Consider the following 22369-nt stretch of genomic DNA (forward strand, 5'->3'; position numbering starts at 1 on the left):
GCATAATTATAAGGCAAGATTACACCATTTTGGACTAAATACTCCTTGGTTCAACTCTGCTAACAGAGTTGTTCCCTCCTAGCTATGCTAGATCCACGTATTGCTCATCTTTGGCACAAGTGCATTTCTGCTACTACAAGTATTGCCAGCTGAAATTAGTACTGTGCCAGAAGATAAAATGCACTTGCTGATTAAATGCATCTAGTTTACTGTATATCTAGAACAGGACCTTCAGAAAGGGTATGTCAGTTTTTAAAATTATAAAAGCACAAACTGCTCATCAGTTCTATTAATAAAATTGTATTTTGTTGGAGCACTTAAAATGTATTTAGAAATTCTATATCATTTCACAAATGGGAATCATCAAAACTCACCCTCTCCTCTCATTATCAGCTAAAAAAAAAAAACCACACCACAAAAAAAAAAAAAACCAACAACACAAGCCCATTAAGTCAGGCAATAAGTGAAGTCATGGTGTTAACTGCTGTACTGAAAGTAATGAAATTAAATTTTTTTCCCCACTCAGCTTACGCAATATATTAAAAAATATTTCATTTCTGCATGGCCAACAAACCATCCTCTAATTCTGACTTCCTTGGAGTTCCTTCCCTGATGCAAGCAATTTTAAATCATATTAGTAACTCATCTTATACTCATCTTAACTCATATTATACTCATCTTTTCTACCAGTCCTTGCTCAATAAACAAACTTGTCCCTTCTTGAAGATCGCTTTTAAAGTAGAGCTGGATACATTTCAGCAGCAGTGAAACATTCTGGAATTCGTTCTTGTCCAGCTCCTACAGAAAAACAGAGCGCAGTGCTTCGTTAGTCTGATACTCACAGAGCTGGGCATTGAGATGGCCAAGATTATTTATGGTACTCGCCTTTCTCAGTGCTTTGTCTATCTGGTTGAACAGAGATTCGCTGTATTTCTGGGGAGGCTCTATTTCTCTCTCCTGAAGCAGTTCGCTTATTTTCTGAAATCCCTTCCCCTTAAAAGCATCAGTGAGAAGTGATTCGAGCTGCGGAGGGAGGGGAAGCAAACAACGAGCAAGTAAAATAAATGGGCATTTGAGTTGTTGCAGCACTGATGATGAGAAAATACTCATAATGTTATTTTAAGTTTTTGTTTATTTGTTTTTACTTAGTTTGTTTCTCTACTTTCATTTTACTGTTACACATGACAGTGAAACATCACTCTTAATCTCCAAAAGAGACAGGACTTTTCAAACTGAGTAATCTTAAAGGAAACAAGCAACTCGGGTATTACACCCAGTTTGTAATTGTTACTGTCTCCCACAACTATGACAACCATTTCTTCCCACTTACTAAGGAAAAGGTTAAGGGCTCTGCTGCACTTCCCACATTACATTAAATTACTAAAAACTCTAGGTCATGCCAAATCCATTCCAGAATGCACCTTTAAATATATATATATAGATGTAACTACTTGTAAGAAAAAGCTAAGGGTGCATTTAAAAAATATTTACATAGTCTTCTGCCCTGGCTGCCATGTTGCCATTCATCTCTTTATTCCATTCTTCACTTTTTTCTTCCTTTAAGAAAAGAAAGATAAAAACACACAGGAGGGGAGAGAGGGAAAAAAAAATTAAAACAAACAAAAAAAAAAAAAACAAACCAAAAAACCAAAAAACTCCTGCCCAAAAGCTGAAGACCATTTCCTCACCCCATCTCTCCTAAAGGACTGATTTTTCTTCCTTGTTTTACAAGCAAAGTTTCCAAACCACCCCACACCCCCAAACCAGGGGCTTACAGAAGCCACGACCACGAGAAGCTGAAGCGGAGCCCCCACGGGTGGTCCCAGGGAAACATCACTTGAGTCCCCCCCTACCCACACATCCCTCCCACCCCAAATCCCCCGGCCCGGCTGCCGGCTCCCCACCGCAGGGAGCGGCCCTTACCTGGGCCATGGCGCGGGAACGGGACCGGGGTAGGGGGAAGAAAGCGATGGGGCCACTTCACCCCTTCCCCACGACCCTGGCACGACCACAGGCAGCTACCGCTGGATAAACCCGCGTTTGAAGGGTGAAGGAGAGACGCTTCCTAATGTTCCCCAGCTCTGGTACGGGGGAGAAAAAGGAAAGGGGAATAGGGGGTGGTTTTGGCACACGCAGTAAAAAGCCGCACCTGTGCGGCGAGAGGCGGCTCGGAATGGCCCCTCCGCACCCAGGTGATGGAGTTTGACCTCCTCGCCCGAGCGAGGGGTGTGTGGAGGGGGGAACGACACAAAAGAAGAGCCCAGCGCCTTAGCGGGGGCTGCTCTCTGTCGGGGGCGGGGAGGGGGGGGCACAGCCGGCGTTTTCTGCTGCAGGCTGGTCCTCGGTTTGAAAAACTAAGGGTAAAGTTCCAGAAAGTTTTTAGAAGGGGGCCAGAGGGGATGGAAGCTACTGAGAAAATCCTTCAGCCCAAGAGGGAACGATTAAAGGCTGACAGCAGCGCTCGGCGTTCAACGGTCCCGTCTCCATCATGTTATGTATAATTTAACTTTTAAAATTAAAATAGACAAATATAAAAGTAACATATTAATTATAATATACAAAATAATACTGTAATGCTTTTAATTTAAAACAAATATTTTAATTTTGTTAAAATTAAATTAATAACGCTTAATTCTTTCACACCTAACTCTAAAGAGCAGGTTGTTGGTACAGTCCCTTTGACACCACCCCTCCCCCCCCAGACCCCGCTCAAATTTGCAGAGGTCACGCCCCCTCCCCCTTCACCCCCCCCCCCGGTGCTGGGGGAGGGAGGAAGACCTCGTCAGCTGTCCCCCCCACCTCCAGGTAACGGCAGCGGAGCCCGTTTCGGGGGCGGAGGGGGAGCAGACTCTACCCACCGAGGTACAGGGGGGGCGGTGCTGCTGCCGCCCCCGCCTGCGGGGCCGGCGGCCCCCCCCCCCCCCCCCCCCGGAACGCCCCTGACCACATAAAAAAACCGGGAGTGGGTGCCTGCCGCTGCCTCCAGGTATGAAGCTCACCTGGGACATCAATGACCCCAAATTGCCGCAGGTACCGGGCAGGACGGGGTGCGGGGAGCGTGGTAGGAAAATCCCCGGCCGGCTACGAACAGAGGGGTAGGGGTAGGGGTAGGGGTGGGAAACCTTCCCTCTGAGGAAAGCTTTGGTTTTGTGGATGGTTTACCTCTCCCACACACTTTTCCAAAGATAGTTATGTGTGTTCGGATGGGCTGCAGCAGTCCTTACAAGATGACTTGCAATAAAAATTAAGGATTTGATACACAGCTTTGGCCGGCTGCGTGTGAACTCCTAAAGCAACCTTCAGCTCTGCTATTTGGCCAGTTTCCTTCTCTCTTGCTCCCCATTTAAAGAAATCTTGAAAAGAAGCTTGGGTTGACTATTTTCTATTACTATAATTCAAGCTGTCTAAACATTTGTTGATGTTACGTTTCATTGTCAATGAGCACCCCACTGTTTTTCTAGCAGTGAGCTCCAAATGCATTGTTAACTTGCAACTTTTTCCATCTTGGAGTTTATTTAATTCTGCAGAGCCCATGCAATCACAGAATGGCTTAATGCTTACAGTGCTGGTAGTTTCCCTGCGTTCACTGGGATTGCTCACATGTGGGATATACGTACATTAAATGAGTGTGGCAGGAACTCTTATTTATACTGTAAATATTTGGTGTTTTAAATCTTGGTCATTCATTCCTTCTTCTGGTAATTATATATTGGTAAGGAAGTCTAGAAAGCCAGTGACATCCGAAACTGAAATGTTCTTCCCCTAAGCCTCTGTATATATTGGAAGTATATTTGCAACTACAGTTTTTTCTTTTAGTTTTCTTTTTTGGCAGAAGCCTTATTCAACGCTTTCAGAAAACATTCCTTAGCTAAAACTTTCAGGTTCCAGTCTGCAGGTGCACGATCCCATAAGGAGGAAAACTTAATAGCAAGTATGAGTGGCATGGCTTCTGTCCTGTTTGGCCACATCAGAGGTAGACCAGTAAGTTCTGGTAGCAAGGCTGATCCCTTACAGCTGGGTAATCTCACTGCAAAGAGGCATTTGTGGCAACAGACCATGTTATCACGGATCGTGATGCAAGAGAGGAACGGATCCCAACTTTATTTTGAGATGTGGAATCAGACTGCTTTTCCTCTTTTACAGAGCATTTCTGAATAAGCTATTATTTCAAGATCTTTTTTTCTGCTGCTTTAGTGTTATAGAAAAAGTCCTTTTCCCATTGTGTATTTTGCAACAGGGCAAAACCATCAGGTTGTGATATCCCGCTAATATTCTCTTGCTCTCCTCCTTTCTGCCTTGCTCTCCCACCCCTGCTCGCCCTGCCACAGGAGCCCAAGCACTTTGACACCTTCCAGGAATGGCCCGACGGCTACGTGCGGTTCATCTACTCCAGCGAGGAGAAGAATGCACAGAGACACCTCAGCGGCTGGGCCATGCGCAACACCAACAACCACAACTGCCAGATCCTCAAGAAGTCCTGCCTGGGGGTGGTGGTGTGCGCCAGGAGCTGCGCTCTGCCCGGGGGAGCCCGGCTGCAGCTTCGCCCCGCCATATGCGACAAGGCTCGGCAGAAGCAGCAAAGTGAGAAGCACCCAAAGAGAGCTGGGATGGCCAAGGGACCCCATTCCGTTCAGCTGTGTTTGATTTCTAAACTGGGATCACCCTTACTTGCACGCAGACTGGGGCATAACTGCAAAAACAGTGATGAATGCATTTATTTCCAAATTTTGTCAACACCTCTTTTTGTCAAGCATCATTCCCTGCTCCTTGCAGGGGGGTTGGACTAGATGACCTTTGAAGGTCCCTTCCAACCCAAACCATTCTATGATTCTATGATCTGTCTGTAAATACTTAAGGGGAAATGGATCTGCAATTCTTTCACTCATTAGCATTTACATCAAGTACACAGCTGTAGTTGAACTTGATGATCTTGGAGGCCTTTTCCAACCTTAAGATTCTATGTTGCATTTCCTTGAATATCATATTTTAGTCTGAATTTTAGTGAAGGCTGATCATATTGTTCTTGAGCTCTGTTCACTCTCAGACTACACCCTTGCCTTTAACCGGTGTCTTCAGCAGTTTCTTTATCTCTGTTCACAGAGAAAGCCTGCCCGAACTGTAACTCGGCCCTTCAGCTGATTCCTTGCCGAGGACACAGTGGCTATCCAGTCACTAACTTCTGGAGGCTTGACGGCAAAGCAATATTTTTCCAGGTAAAAAGCATGCATACATATGGGCGCACACACATATACAAAAATTATTTATATAAGATATATATATAAAAATTATATTTTCTATATAATTTTTATATCTAGAATATCTATATAGAGAGAAACTATATCTATACATATACAGAGAGAGAGAGATGTCTTTCCTCCTCCCCTTTTCTTTCTTCTTTTTCTTTGTGCAACAGTGAGCATGGTGGAGTTCAGGTCCATGACTGGATTCCTCTGTGGTACAAGCATGGCAAGAACAAATAAAACAATAACACTCGGCTGTCTTTATAAAAGCAGCACTTGAGGATTAACTATATTCATTTTTAACTATAACATCATTACGGATGTCTAAAATTCTCCTGATTACAGTGCAGAAATATGAATAAAAAGGTTGTCCTGCACACTGGCACATCTGACAACTGAATCTCACCAAGGACATAATATTTGTTTTCTTTTAAATAAATGGGGAAAGGAAAACCTCACTTAAATTGCACAAGTTTGAATGTGAAAATTCCACTTCATGTGAAAATAACCTTTGAATTTTAAAAGGATTTTAAAACTTTCAGTGAAAAGGGAATTTAGAAAGCTAAAATTTGACATTTCATGTTGATTCGTTCTTCTTCAGCAACATTAGGACAAAAATTTCACAAAAAGCTTCTGTTCTATGAGATTACGTTCTCTACCGGATTGTTTTTTTTTTTTTCCCCTGACCTAAACTGCAGTGAATTCTGTTCTCCAGTAAGTAAAGAGAAGCAAACTGGCCACATTCCCAAATTCTCATGTGGGTTTTGGTGAGTGTTTTTTATTCAGATATTCTGTGACAGACGTGCAAAAAACTGAAGATTTTTACCATCAAAATAGCTGGTAAATCTTCACTTGGAAGTTAATTATTATTTGAGAAAGGATGGCATTTCAAAAGCGATTTTAAGTTTCCAACTTTGTATTAGGGACTAAATGCAGGTTCTTTTAGGGAAATGTAAGGACACATAGAATATGTTGTTTTATCATATGTCAATATAGCTTTGGATACGTAAATCTGTGCACCCACAGATGTTTCAAAGCATTTTTGGATGGCTTTTCAGGGTATACTTTTCAGCCCTACTCCAGAAGGTGTTTATTGTTTTTAGAGTAGAGAATATTTGTCATTTGGTGGTGTGAAACCTCTTCAAAGCCTATTTATGTTGTTTTAGCGGTGGCTGTTATAAAGCAGAACTGAGATCCTGGACTGCAGAAAACCAACCAGACTAAATTTATAATCCTTTTTTTCCCCTTGGTTCTGATCAGCTATTCCTGAATGTCACAGACATAGGTAACACCTTTACTCCTTCATTGTCCAGCCTTGCAGCTCTGTAGTCCTCACTGGCTTCTCCCTCACTTTTTACTTCTATCTGTATTTAGATAGATAGACTTTAGATAGACTTCTATCTATATTATATATATATTTATATCTATACCTGCAAATCATGATTTATTTTAATTTTTTTTTTTAATTTAATCCCTCCTTTTTGTTTAGTTTCTCTTCCCTGTTCTGTTGCGCCAAATTATAGACCATGCCGTGGCTACCTCTTATTCTACTTACTGTATTTTCTCTTCTTTTACCCCCTTCCAGTTCAGATCTAATTCTTTGTTAATCCTAATTCAGGCTAAAGGAGTCCATGACCACCCCAGGCCAGAGAGTAAATTGGAGGCAGAGGCAAGACGAAGTGCAATTAAAAAGCAAACATCCTTTTCTCAGCATTCTCAGAAAAAGAGACCTCTAAACTCAGAGGTAAGTCAAGATTTTTATTTTTTTTTTTTAGTCAATTAAAGAGGTGTTGTAAGCACATACCAGGGATCCCAGGGTAAAACAAAGCTTTACACCACGCTACATCTGTTCATTTGGGGGTGAAATAAGCATAGTGCAAGTGTTGAGACATATACGTGTGTGCGAGCAGTATCGATTCCCAAATCTCAAAGGCCTACTTGTCCTTGTCAGGGAGGAAGGTACCACGAGAGTGGCAGCTACGCCAATAGCCTACAGAATCTGCCCTGCATGGATGGCCCAGAAAGGGTCGGTATCATCACAGACACCAATTTTTCGATTCCAGCCCAGTCTTACCCTTCACTGCAAAATGCTGCTGACCTCTACAAAGCATCTTATGACTCAGTCAGCTTTCAAGATGACCAGCTATCATCATACCCAAAGTGCCCCAATCCAAGGATCTACATGCCCAGGCCATGCAGCTATGAGTTTGGAGTTCCTGCCTTTATAAGCTCCAGCCCTTACCCATCATTTTACAAAGATCTGGCAAATCCTGCCATAGATGCCGACCCCCTCAGTTTGAACGGATCTCACTACAATGCTGTGACCGCCCATGACAAAAGCTTCGATAACCCCGGTAGACACCACGGACTGAAACCAGCTTGGGGGAAAACTGGCAGTGGAGACCGGGGTGACTATGGACAGATGCAAACAAGCACTAACCACCCTTACTATGGTGGGGACTACTCTTGCAGGTACGGTCCCAGCTCCTCTCCCATTGCCCCACCGTTGCAAACCGTCATCACAACCACAACCAAGGTGTCCTACCAGGCCTACAAGCCGCCCACGCTGAAATACAGTGACAACCTCTGCGATATGAAAAATCTTCAGAGCTATACCCATGTGGCAGAAAACGTCTCGGGCACTATCTATTCCGGGATGAAGATTCAGGAGGACTTTGGGATGATAAAGTCGGCGTTGCTCTACCAGCATGACCCGGTCCCCACAAAGCCTGAACCAGCTGAGAACGTGGAGACCTATCGATACGGGCCACCACTCGGGAACAGCTATGCTGAGCATGAAGGCCAGACCTTAAGGTTTGAGAATGCTGAATATTGACTAAATGTTGCCTAACCAGCAAATAGATGCAAATGGGAAAACACTTTCCTGTGCTGACCATGTGCATGCTAAGCCCACTGGCTTGTGATTTGAGGAAACGTGAGGAAGCAGTACATCACAACAGCTTATTCCCCCAAAAGTGCCTTTCTGGAACTGTTCTGTGTGAAGCATATTTCATACAAAATTTCAAACCAACCCCATCTAATCTCTAAAATGGCACAAGGAGCTGAGCACCAAACATGCCTGGGAGAAGGCAACATGGAGGCACGGCACCTCTGGAATACAACAGCGTCCTCTGACACACAGTGGAGTGCATCCTGCCAGATGCCTCCAGCTTTGAGGGAAAACATTCCACCTGTAGAAAAGAAAATGCTTGCGAGGTAATGGAAAAAAAGATGAAGGAAGGTGGCTATAGATTATAGTCAACTGAAGGAAATGACAGACAATGAAAGAAATAAAATAAATGAAAGCAATTTGCAGAATAATTCACCTGAAGAGTGCATTCACCCGCCCTGATCCATTTAATGAACAGGAAGACCAACTAGGTCTCTCGGAAATGAGAAATGAAAAACCTACATGCCAACTTCATGCTGCTTTTTGATCCCTTGCATCAAGAATAGAGACTGTCCAGTCCTTCTATGCAAAAGGGAAAGCCCGGGCATAGTCCCACCACCACCGGGAACCACCCCCCTGCAACACTCAATCTGGAGGCAAGGCGGCTGAGGTGACCCCCGCCAAGCCCACCCAGCATCATGTGGGTGTCAGGGTTGTCTATATTGTCCTGAAAATCATTGGCAGTGAAATTGCTTTTTCTCTAAAGGGGACAGGTAAGCTGATCAGACCAATCCTGTGCAGGTATTACTGCAGAAACTCGCTTTACCCACAAATACAACTCCATCCTGTCTAAAAACGCAACATCCCAGCTCCTTAGCAGTACAGGTCAGTGTTGAACACACCTTCCTGGCTTGCCTTACTACACTGCATCTCCATTAGATCTTTCTCCTTCCTTCAAGGGACTTGTCCTAGTCATTTTTCTCCCTGCAATTGTAACTCCCCATGACAGCACTGTTCCCCTGGAAATGAAGCAACCAACAGACTGAGAGGTCAGAAAACAAAATTTCTAGATACCTTGAGCTAAACAAAGAAAACTCAAGGACTTTAATCCCCAGATTCTTAGCTAATTGGACTAGTTCTCCAGTAGGCCAGGAAGAAACAGAAATGGTGGAGTACTGCTGGTTTAAAACTTAGGGATTTTGAAAGCTGCCTAGTACAGGGGAAATTAACCTGGACCCAAATCATGTGTACTGAGCTAAAGAGTTGCGTAGACACAGAGTGTTGGTTAGGGTGACAGAATTTATTATCATCATCCTTATTATTAAGTTACCAAGTATCTTAAACTTTTCGGACACTCAAATATCTTTGAAAAATGTGGTTTATGTGTATTTTTGCTAGGTTTTGAGTAACAGCATGCTACTGTACCCATTCAATAAACGTGAAATCACGGTTAAAAACAAAGCATCATATACACCAACGTAGGCAGCTGGCTAGTTGGTTTCAACACACAGAACCTTGTAATGCTAACATCAAACCACTAAACAAATCTTTCTTGCAAAGCACGGTGTACAAATACTTGAGTTTTTAAAATAATTATTTCTGGTGTAGTTTATTTTCTTTCTTTTTGTATTTTTATGAAAATAATGTGCACAGTCTGATAAGTGAAATTGAGCCCCATGGGAATTTAGATAATAGTATCCTGCTTCAGTAGTGGATTGTTCAGCATTCTAAAAATTCAAGCCATGTGAAGCTGGAATTTACAAAATGACTAAAGGAATTCATCTGCAGCAAGCTTACCTTGTCTTTTAGGGTATTTGCTGTATACCTCACTTGTCTCTTGTTAAACTCTCATAACAACTCTTCTAACAGGTGTTTTAAATTCCTGACAAGAATGATTCAGGTGAGGAACATCAGTTTGATAATCAGCCCCTATACTAACCTTCTTTTTTTCCCTTTTTTTTTTTTTTAAACAAAACAAAAAACCCCAAAAAAACCAACCACAAAACCCACCCAAGTTACCACTGAGAAAGACTGATGCAAGGTTTTAGAGTTTAGGAACATATAATGCTAGGCTTGTTTACAGAATTGAGATTTCTAATCTGTACTACAAACCATATTGAAGCATATGGTGTGTAGAATAAAAATTAAGATTTACAGCCTTCTAAGTTTGAAATAAAACAAAACATATTGGAGAGGAATAAGGCCAAACACAATGACTAAAAAAATCTGGAAAGATTCACAGCAGATGTGAAAGTCAAAGAAAATTTTAAAGCTGTATGTTTCTCCATTTTATATTGATTTTAAAGGAGTTAGTCAACCACAACTCAAGCTTCAAGTGTATTAAAACATTAAGTTAAGCTGTGAGGGTTCTGTGCTGTTAATATTACTGGTATAAAACTTGTTGTAGCTGAATGCTTAAATCATCATGCTATGCTCTTAAATGCAGCTTCTTAAGCAAAACTTTATACATCAGTTAAGAAAATGCAGCCAATTGTGTTAAGTCTGCACCCAAAAAGTAATATCTTATTTCTAATAAACGTGACAGCGCACCAAAAGGTACAGTAGCAATTACCTCACTGCATCATCTGTAGCACTAGAACAAATAAAGCCACTCTAAAGGTTCTTGCAATCTGTCTTCACTGTGCTTGCTCCCTTTCACGCACAAGCGTCCGGGACAAGATAGCTGTATGTTACCTTTTTCAGATAAAAGATCAGATGGGTAAAGTCTAGTGCTGTATGTAGTTTTCTCTGCAAAATATATAAATGTAAAGGCTTCTGCAACAAAAAAAAAGCTGAAATTGAATACTTCTTCCTTGGTTTATATAGCTGCAGAATTGACTTCAAAAGCATTTCTCAAGCAAAGCAGCATCCTGAAGAAAGATGTGCTCCCTTTGGTCATAAGCAGCTTCTCTTCCATTAACCATCCCCTTCAAGCGCAGTTTCTGGTCCTGCCTCGAGCACATGAGAGGAGCCCCTCACCAGCCCACATCCTGTACTGCAGCAGTTGTCTTCATCTAACAAATTCACGTTGTTATGGCAAAGCCACAGAGGGAGGGGGAAAAAGGCACTTTCAAACCTCGGCCACCTGTGGCTCTGCCTTCACATGGACTACAAGGGCTCTACTGAGATAAAGTGCTATCTGTCCCCATGCTGAGGCTGCCCTTTGTACCAAAACAGCAGCCTCTTAATGGCAAAGTTTAAAAGCCCAAGTGCTGAATGGATGCCTCCCAGAGACAGGAGGCCGCTTGGCAACGTTTTTCAACCATGTACCCACCGAACGCAGCTGTATGTCACACACCTGATGGGTGCACCTACATGTGGGCATTTCATGGTCCCATCTCCTCCTGCTGAGAGGACAGAGCCTGGCACGCTATGCCACTCCATGGCCATGTGTGTCCACCCGGTCCTGCCAAAGACCTCCGGTGAGAGTCTGAGCAATTTGCTTAGCCCTTGCTCCTCTTCTGAAACCAGGTTACCTCCGGGATTTTCAAATACACGAAGTGCTACAAACAAGGTGTGCAGAATCTTGGCTGGTTTGGGCTTACTGAGCTGATATCCTTGTTTTGGGGTATGGATGATTATCTTTAAAGAGAGGCAAGCTTTCCTCCAAGCCCTATGGGTGGAAACCAGAGCTATTCTATAGACACTGATGAAGTAACAGAGCAGAATATCTCTGAGACTGTTTTTTTTTTATTCTGTTGTGGCTTTTTTTTTTTTTCCCCAGGGATTTTCTGGGATTTCTTTCGGATTTCTAGCGTTTTTCTTTGCATCTTTTTGGGGGAAGCAATCTAATACAACTGAGCTACTCCCATTCACAAAAGTAGATCATGTTTCTTGAGAGACACCATTTAGCAGGATGCACAATGCAGTTCTTAGAGATGCATTTAGGAAAGCTCATGTCATTCCCACCCTTTTCCGTAGCAATCACATGCAGATAAAAAGGGAAGAATGGGGACCTTTAATGTTGGAGTTGTTGCCCACAACACACAGAGTGAAAAGTTAGTCCAGGCCTGCTAAAATAACTCAGTTTGAGAAGTAATGAGACCAGTGCACAGTGGTGTCCCACGTCTGGATAACATTAAGCTAGTCTAATAAGCCAGAGCCTTAGGTGCTCGAGCTGTGTAAAGTACATATCTGTCACTCCTGAGCAAAGGGAGGGTGACCTTGTTACCGTTTACGTTGTGTTACAGTCGGGATTGTGTAAAAAGGAGAGTGCATTTCAATATGGCACCTCCGTGGGCTCGCAAGAGTCCAAATGCAACACAAAGATCAGTGGGATGATACAGCTGCGAATAAGTATCGCACAGAAACATTGTTCACTTGGGTCAAACTCATTAAAACAAAGATGAACCAAACAAAGTCTAGACAACCCCTATTAGCTTCAGCATGCATGCTCACACTTGTGGCGGCATTTGGGAGAAGCCAGTGTCGGGCAGTTAGGCATTTGAGCAAAGCATCGACACCTTTAGGGACCACAGCCAAAGAGAGTTCTTTCAACAGAAAATTAGCAGTGGGTCTGCTCGTGTTGTTGTGTAAAATGAGCAGGGAAGCAGGTGCATGAGGATGTTCTTGGAGGTCCTTTCGCAAGGCTGACAAACAACCTGCAGCTCTGGGTCTCTGTTCCGGCTTGTTGCCTTTCCCTTGGTTTCCTGGTTCATAGCAAGAGCACAGCCAAGCACCTCTCTCCTGTCTTTATGACAAAATGAAGTGTTAAGTGACTGGGTCGCAGTGCTCGTCCTGCAACTCCACACCATGTTGCAGTTTGGCAAGTTCTGCCTACGGCCTTTCTGTCTTCAGGTGTGTGAAATGGTGGGGAGCGTTACAGAAAGTACCAACAATTGACAGGCATGAGGTCCCAGTAACAGAATTCAGACTTCAGTGCTGCACCTATGTGAAACTAGTATTGAAATTATTTAAGCATGAGACCCCTTGCTTGTGCCAGATCTCTGAGAAGTGGCTGTAATTAGACCAGAAATGCCCTAGAAGCAACTAAGAACATTGTTCTAGGGACTTCCCAGATAAGAGCATTAAAGAAGCTGTAGCTTCCTTCCTCTCCATGGTCTAAGCTCCTTGGAGAAGGGATTAGAGTTTCACAGACCAGGCTTACAGGCCACGTAACACGCAGGCATGAAAGCCCAGCAAGATCCCAGGAAGCTTGATGTCAGCCACAAAGCCCTGCAGGGAAAGGTAGCTGGCGGGATATCTGTGGAAATCAGGCGGCAGCACCAGAGGAGGAGGATGGAGCCTATCACTGAGAAGGAAGGGCAGCCATGGGACAAAGCTAAGCTGAAGAGATGGAAAGGGCACGAGGGCAGGGAGGGGACAACTGCTGCCACTGTCTCCACTGATGGGGGAGAAGTACTTCCACACATGCAATGTATATACGTAATGGTGTTCAAACACATCCTTGCAGGTGAATGTGTGGTTAAGTGCTTTGCTATGTATGATCAGCTCCTCTTGAATCTCTTTCTGAATTCACCTGGGTTGGTGATGGTGCCTTCTCCCATCTCATGTCCAGGTCTCACCTTTGAACTTCATTTGACCCAGAAGGCACCTCTCATGTTTTATTTCAATAAAGGAAATCAGCATGTTCTGTTTCAGAAAACATAATGTTGTTTTCTTCTACTTTCATTTCAGCACACTGTGTGTGAGTGGTTGAATCCTTTGGATTCCAGAAAACCGATTCCCATAGCTCCACGTTCCACCCAGTTGACTTCAGGTAGAAGCAATTAATCTGTCAACAGTGCTTAAACCATCACAAAGTTAGCACACCAGCTAATGATGAATAGGGGAAAAAAAATAAAGGTATAATTAAGACAGCTTCCCATTTTCGCTCAGCAAGCCTGAGTGGCCAGCTTGGTGAAGCAGATAGGAATCTGAATTTCCAAAACAACTTTTTGCCTTTCCCTCCATGGTGCCACTAGGAGTTACTGGGTTGAAATGACCTCCTGCTTTTCTTGCCCCTCACTCTCAAAACCATCAAAAAATAGGAAGTTCAAACTAATGTTGAGAATTAAAGCTTAAAATGAGACTTCACTGACAAAATTACTCTCTGACTCAGACACTAAATATGCAATTTTTATTAACCATGTCTTCTGACCACACTGGAGAAATCTGGGTTTCAAAGGACCAAAGCACCAAACTTCATTATTATTTTTACAATAGAAATATATACAGAAACATGTAAGACCCCACCTGAAGTCCAGCTGTGGAGCCCCCAAGATAAGAAGGACGTGGACCTGTTGGAGTGCATCCAGAAGAGGGCCATGAAGATGATCAGAGGGCTGGAGCACCTCTCCTATGAGGACAGGCTGAGAGAGTTGGGGCTGTTCAGCCTGGAGAAGAGGAGGCTCTGGGGAGACCTTATAGCAGCCTTTCAGAACATAAAAGGGGCCTGCAAGAAAGATGGGGAGAAACTCTTTAGCAAGGCCGTTGTGATAGGATGAGGGGTAATAGTCTTAAAATAGTGGGAGGTAGATTCAGACTGGATATTAGGAAAAAAATTTTTACAATGAGGGTGGTGGAACACTGGCACAGGTTGCCCAGAGAGGTGGTGGATGCCCCATCCCTGGAAACATTCAAGGCCAGGCTGGATGAGGCTCTGAGCAACCTGATCTGGTTGGAGATGTCCCTGCTCCTTGCAGGGGGGTTGGACCAGATGACCTTTAATGGTCCCTTCCAGCCCAAACCATTCTATGATTCTCAAAGCCCCATCCAACCTGGCCCCTCTTGTCGGCCCCCTTTAGGTATCACACACACATTTTAGAACGCCCACTGCATTCAAAGTTTCCCCCACGCATCTATATCAGCAATGTGCATCTTAATAAATTGCTTGCGGTAAGTAAGAAATGGAAAACGCGCGGGGGAAAAAACCCCTTCAGACGTCACTGCAGCCGAGAATACGGCGGGGGGCACTTCTGTAACAAACCCAGGCTACGCGGCGGCTTAGCCGGCGCCTCCGTTTAACACACGGACCCCCGCCTCCGCCTCCGCCCCCCCGGCAGTAGCGGCAGCAGCGCCCCCACCGCCGCTCTCCCATGTTCCGCTGCCGCCTTCCGGAGACACGTGACACGGCCGCTGCCCTCGGCCGCAGACCCCCGCCTTCGCCCCCACCCCACCCCCCCCCCCATACGCGCGCAGCCCCGCGCCCACGCGAGTCCTTCCCCCGCGCCTCACGTGGGCCCCGGCGCCCGCCCGCTGCGCCGCGTGACACGTGCGCGAGGGGCGGGGCCAGCAACAGGCCCACCCCCCCCCCGCCCCCGCCCCGCCCCGCCCGCCGCCAGCGCCCCGAGCTGTCGCTGCGGCGACCAGGCAGAGGCGGCTGGCGGGCGGGCTGGGGGGGGGGGGGCTCGGCTGGCAGCGCCCGCAGCGCAGCAGTGAGTGAGTGGGCGGGCTCGGTGGTGGCGGGGGGGGGGGGGGGCTGCGTCCCCACGGGGGCGGTGGGCGTCTTGGGAGGGTCTCCGTGTCCCCCCTCGCGTCCGTGGCTTGGGCCGTTTAGGGCGGGGGGAGGCTCAAGGGTCCCACCTGGGTGAAGGAGCTGCCGGTTTAGGCTGGAGCGGGAGCAGCCCGGCGTCTGTCGTCTGGCCCTGACCAGGTCGGTCTCTGCCAGCCCGCAGGCTGATGTGAGGTGGGCCGGGTCACCAGTGGGCTTTCCCCGCGTGGGTGCGGAGCCGGCCCGCTCTGCGGTGCTGGGCTTAGGGGGGAAGGCTCTGTTCGGATCAGACGGGGATCCTGCCTGCTTCGGCTCCAATAAGGCGGCACCAGGCCTCGACAGCCTGAAATGCTCAGGGTGAACGAGAGGAGGCGAATTTGTATGTATGAGAATCAGGGTGGAACTTCCAGGCCAGGCGGTCTTGAGTTTCACAGCCTGAATAAATTGAGAGGAGAGTTGTGCTCCCCTTTCCACAGTGAGTGTGTATTAAAGGGAGGCAACTGTGCGCTTTTTGGGAAGACAACTGAATGTTCCCAGGTGAAAGTAAAATCAGCATGGAAACTCATAGTGCTGCAGAGATGTTGAAATACGTGTTGTCTCTCTTCCTTTTGGACACCACCTAAGGCTGGAAACTTGAAAGTCCGGCAGCAAGTCTCTTGGAAACCACTGCTGTCCTGGAGCTCGCTGCGCTGCTCACTGCACGGCAGGAAGGGATTTCACGGGGATGGGAAGCGGTAAAATCTCACGGGTGCAGGGCGGCAGCATCCAGGGCAGCTCACTGTCGAAACATCCTGAAAAAGTTGGTGTGGATCGTTCTGGTTTGAAACCAAAGCAGGTTTGGAACAAAATGAGGGAAAATATTTTTAGCAAACTGGAATTCTTGCTTTTTGATACGCCCTGTCATGAATATCCCATACAAATAAGTAAAACAACATATTAGACTTTTGAAGGGGCTTTTAAAAAAAATATTTAAGGCAGTATATTTGAAAGTACAAATATTTATCGTCAGTGTTACTAACTTCCTGCTTGCAGTTGAGCAGCCATGCTTTTAAATAACTTGGTGGCCTTTGCTTAGAATAATGGATTTGTAGTTAATCTCCAGAACTGGATCCACCTGTCATGGGATCTGATTACTGTCAGCTTTAGTAATACAGAGTCACTACAAAGAACGTTCTTGTAGCAGCAGTTTGTTGGTTTGTGAGTTGTTGTTTGGGTTTTTTAAAAACTTGTGGAATTTGTATCAGCATAGATTCTGTACTGTGCAATATTGCCAGTTTTGATCACTAAGAGTGCTGCCCTGCTCTGTGAACAGTTTTGATGATTCCAGCAGTTACTGGGAACAGGTTGGTGAAACTGGGTTGTAAGTGTTTTGCTTATCTGTGTGAGAGGTCTTTATTGGGTCACATATTCTAGTGTGTATTTTAATTTGAGAGTAGCCTGTTTAGCATGCAAATGTAAAGCTTTTGGTAATGCACAATACTTATACAGCAGAAATGCAGATGAATTGCTCATATTCATTACATTTTGAAATCTAATTCAGACATCTAGAATAATTTAAAGTTGTTGCTAGTGCTTAAAATAAAACACCAGTATAATATAGTGAAAGTGAAAATTTGCTTAAATAATTGAGTACTTGTTGAGATTCTCTAAATTTACACAAATTACTAGATTCTTTCAAGCTATTGTGTTTTGTCCTCTATTTGTCCCTTGCTTTAATCCATTCTTAATCCTGTGTGAAGAGATTATGGGCCATATGTCATTAAGAGTATAAAACAAGCTGCTGTTGACAGTAGGATTTCTCTTTTCAGTTTGGTAGCTATTATGACAGTTTTACATTTTAGAGCATCATATAATTGAGGAAATAATATCATGTAAGCTTTATGATGGGAAAGGCCACTTCAGAGGCTTGCATTAACAAGAAAAGCTAGGCTGAGCCCTTGCTCTTCCCCAGGTTGGTGTAAAAGAGAAAACTGAACTACAAACTTTAAAAAAAAACAGGGACTACAGTGAAAAAATTGCACACCTGAGCTGGGTATGCATGATGCAAAGTAGAAAGTGTCCAAAAGTCTGTTGTAGTGAAATGTGAATCTCTAGAGCATTTATATTCCAACTTATCATGCTCTGTAATTCCAGTAAAAGCAAAAGAAGCCCCTGACCCTGATGTCATACCAGGCTGATAAACGCACATACTTCGCAGCCTCGTTTATCCTAATATTGGTGACGGTAGAGATCAGTCTTGCAGGATCCAGTGCTGTTCTTCTTGATCAGCAAACCTCTGTCACCCTCCAGCGTTTCTTATGGACTACTGCGTGCTACAGCATTGCCCTAAAATTGACTGTTTAGTTGTCTGCAGAACTTTTATCAATTTTTTTAGATGTTTCTGTATGAAGGATTAATTCTCTAAAAAATTGGAGAAGTGTGATAACTGCAGTCTTATTTTTTTTTTTTTCACTGCATTTGGTTAGTTTTCAGTTGATGATGTCTCAAGCTAAGAGTTCCCTCGTTTGCCTTTTTTGTTAACTGTAAGTGACCAAGACAACTCTTTTACAGGAGTCATTAGGGGAATGGCCTAGCATGCATCAGTGAGGTGGGGAATGTATGTGGTACATAGGTATTGTTGTCAAGGTATGTGGTTTTAACACCTGGTTTTGTGCCTCTCTGTAGAGCGATTTTGATGCTTCCATTTGACTGTTGAAGGAATTTGCTGACATTTCTGTACTTTACTTAAGTGTTTTCATACCCTAAAAATTACAGTGTACAGCAGAAAAGGAATAAGGCAACAAAATATATTACAGAACAGGCAAAATGCACAATTATGCCTGTGGTATGTTACATTACATAGGACTTCTGGAGGGAAAGAAGCACTTCATGTGGTGCTGCTTCAAATGTCCATGCCGAAATAATAGAATTGGACAAAAGGAATAATTAGAAAACCATGTAATTAATTTATACTCAAAAAATTACTTGAAAAGCTGATAGGATGTAGGCACCAAAATCAGAGGACTTAAAAATTGAGGTTTGTGTTAGATCTGTGTCTGTTTATTGTAAATACAGAGGTTTTTAGCTTGGTATTTTGGTTTACTTTGTTAGAGAGCAAAAGATTGGGCATGAAATGCATGTGAGTACTCCAAATTTTTAATGTATGTAACTCTGTGAGTTCAGGCTAGGGCCCTCTTTCGCAGATATTGCTCAATCCCCTCCAAGGACCGTGTCTTAAACAATGATATTTGTTGAAACCGAGAAATGCCAGCACCCAGATCCTGTTACATTTAACTTCACTTCGTGTTATATGTCTATGTATACCTATACACAAAATGCATGCACAGTTTATAATTGCTGATACTTTATATGCAGATGCTGTGTTTTAAAATGTGTATCAGAATACTTTCATACTGTTTTTGTTTTGGCTTTTTTTCATATATACATATGTATATAAAACTAATGAACTAAAACCGGTGGTTGTCTGGTGCAAGTATTATAAATTGAGATGCCCACTAGGTCACTTGTTACTGGTATCTTGACAGCTGATGGAAGATTCTTCCCTTGTAACAGAAGCAACAGTGAGTAACAAGGTGCACGTTATGACTTTTCAAATGAGCGGCATTTTAAGTAATAACAGCTTAGAAACATTGGTGTGTGGTCCAGGCAGATGTTTCCTTTACACAGCAGGCTAGTCTACTCGAGAATGCTGTGTTCGCACTTGTAAGAGGCCAATTTTATTGTTGAATTTTGCCAGGCCTGTAAATCACAGGCCTGAGGCTTCTTACCAGCTGAATTTGAGTTCCTTAATCTGTCTGGACAGCCTCACTAGCCTGTAGCTAATTCCGGCAGAAGGCTAAGGACTCTGGAGTTGCATGCTGAATTCTGCTTCTTCTGCAGAGGTAGGCTGACAGTGGATGTCGGTTGATTTGAGCTTCATTTTTGATTTTCAGACAGCAGAGGCAAAAGATAGAGATAATGCTGGAATTTGGTTAGCAGTCAATAGTTTGTGTTTAAACATTTGGGTTACAGTGAGTAAATGCTGCAGTGATTGGTTGTTAGTTTTTCCTAGGCCTGCAAAAAATAAGTGGATGACTGCTGTGAGTTTGCATGAGTGCCTCAACATCAGTTATTAGGTTTGTGTCTAGTGGGCTGCCGGTGCTAAGGCTAGAATTAGGATTTGTGCATAGGACCTGTGGGAACTGGCCTTCATCTGAAGTGCTGGTGACAGATAGTATTGTGTATAATGGAGCTAGGGTTCAGATTCAGCTTGGATCAGGATTCAGATTAAGGTTTACATATATTCAGAGATGAAGATTCAGCATTGTTTAATGTGAATTCTTTTCCAAATGACAATGCGGATCTAGTCTTTCACACCAATGCACGTGAGCTGTATACTTCTCTCTGCAGGCCTTGTAAAACTGAACAATAAACTTAACTCTTCAGCCGTTACTGTGCCTAATCCTAACTGTGGCTATAGTCTAAGAATTCTGTGAACTTCAGAACAAGATATCCAAGGACATTTATAACAATTTGATTTCCTTGGCAAAGAACGCAGCGTTTATCTCACCTGCTTTGGCTGCTGTCCTCACTGTCTTTAAGCATAGTGAGCCTGCTTGCACTACCAATCCCAAACGTAGCATTCAGACTCTAGGTATACCATAGCACCCTGTGTAAAAATTTGAATTCTTCTGTCTGTTTTCCTAAACCTCAGCCTTGCCCTTCTTACAGATTAGGAACCTGTTGCTGTCTACAAATTAAGAATGAGTTCCATCAGAGGACAGCAGCCTTAAACACATTTCTCTGGTTCTAGGGAATTATGACAGTAATCTTAACTCTCCAGTTCCTGCTTACTCTAACCCTAATCCTAGACTAGGCACCTTCTGCGGTTTGAAGGATTTAAAGGAACTAGTTATGTTGAAGTGTTCTACTTAAAGAACACATACAGATCTGGGGGTTGTTATTGTTAGATACAAATAGTATAGTGTCTCTTCCCTAAAATATTGTTAAGTTACATATTTCCCTATCTTTTTTTTCAGTATCTGTGTGAGAATGACCATGTTCTTCTGTTTCTTAAACTTTATATCTGGATCTCAAAGTAACTTCAATTTGGAGAAGACTAGTGGATATCCTGCTGCGTTATGAGAAGACATGCACCAATATAAAACAGTCTGGAAGAAGATTTCTCCAACAAAATCAAAGAGCATAGAATTCTTTAACAAAACAGGAGACATTTAGAAATTCATAAGGATTTGGCTATCTGGATCTGAAAAAAATGAACCGTTACACAATCATGAAACAGCTAGGTGATGGCACCTATGGCAGTGTGTTGATGGGGAAGAGCAACGAGTCAGGAGAACTTGTGGCTATCAAAAGGTATGTCTAAATTCAGTAAAGGTATTTGCAAAAGCTTGAAGATTTTCACTTTTAACTTTGTTGTTGTCTGCCATCTGTGTAGAATAGAAAAATCCCATTTCTTTTTAAGGAAATTAACATAACTTTTTAATTAAGATGCTTAACAAGGTAATCTTGGGTCAGACTTCAGCTAAGAGATCAGTAGAGAGACACATCAGTCTGTATAAGTTACTGATTTATCGTGGCTTATAAAATTGCATGCTGCTTTTGTTCAGTTAGGGCATGCTTCCCTCTAAAAATGTTGCTAGGCTAATGCCAAAGGAAAAACAAATATGAATGTGCAGTTGATTAATTAGGGAGTTTGTTCATTTATATGAATTTTAAGAATACCCATCTTAATGGGTAGATTTGAAATACCTTCCCACCCCTTAAATCTTTTTGAGTAGGTTTGGGTGCATTAGGTTTCAGGTATTGCTACAATCTGGTCAGGTAAATAAAGGCTGTCTCCTTGGATCTAGTAAAGTTGTGTCGTGCATAATCATCGGCATTGTCATAGTTGCCTAAAAAGATTATTACAAAACAATAAAAATTGTACTAGAGGAGTGGGGAAGTTCCCCTTGTATTCCTGCAGAATTGCAAGGAGGATGTAAAGCGTACGTTGGAATACCAGAAATTGTATGTTGCTGAGATTTTTTTTTTCTCCTTTTATGGATTTACTGCAGAAAGATAATTGTAATATAATGTACTGACTTTTGTTTTAAGAATTTATGAGAATTTCAGGTTTCTCCATGTACTGCTGGTACTGTTACCTAAGTTGTTAATAGTAATCTAAGCTTAAAAAGAAAGTCTGCAATTGTTTATTTTCATTATTTTTAGGCAAAAGGAACAACATTTTGTGAGAAGTTTTTTTCATTCTCATGATTTCAGGATTTGGAATTCTTTTGTTTGCTTTTTAAGTTTGTGATTTGAGGGGGGACAGTATTGGTTGAAGATACGTTTCTTTTAAATGAAAATTTAGAGTTTAAATCTCTTCACTCTAGGTGCTAGAACTTCACAGAAACACAGCAAATGACTTGACATTCACAACCCTGTCCCAAGATCTAAGCAACACCAAATATCATGTTTATATCTATGCAGGACTTACAAATAAATTATTACACAGTTACACATAACGATTAGTTTAGAGACTATTGTATGTATGTATGAGTATTGCTTGAAAAAATGAAACCATTTTTGTTTGGTATTTAATACCATGAACAGGTTTGTACAAATGACTGTTCAAGTCAGATGCTTAATTGTAATGTTAAGCAGTCGAGATACTTTGCAGAATTCAAAAAAAACTTTCTTGTTTTCCTAGAATCTGCAACGTAAGCACGAAGAAGTTATTTTTCTGGTTTGAAATATCCATGTTTTATATGCAGTGTCACTATTGCTTTCCTTGTTATTAAGACCACAATTCAAATGATGCAAAGA

The 22369-nt window shown here is 43.0% G+C and overlaps 1 protein-coding gene across 1 annotated transcript; it reads left to right on the forward strand.

Moving 5' to 3' along the window:
• The first annotated feature begins 2988 nt into the window (after positions 1–2988).
• GCM2 (GCM transcription factor 2) lies at positions 2989–8076 on the forward strand. The gene is made up of 5 exons (XM_086743021.1): positions 2989–3030; positions 4329–4581; positions 5101–5213; positions 6859–6984; positions 7192–8076. The coding sequence occupies exons 1-5, from the start codon at positions 2989–2991 to the stop codon at positions 8074–8076; spliced, it is 1419 nt and encodes a 472-aa protein (XP_086599147.1).
• Positions 8077–22369: the final 14293 nt, after the last annotated feature.

The sequence above is a fragment of the Chlamydotis macqueenii genome, chromosome 2 (assembly GCF_036417535.1).
Source record: "Chlamydotis macqueenii isolate bChlMac1 chromosome 2, bChlMac1.mat, whole genome shotgun sequence".
Taxonomy (NCBI): Eukaryota; Metazoa; Chordata; class Aves; order Otidiformes; family Otididae; genus Chlamydotis; species Chlamydotis macqueenii.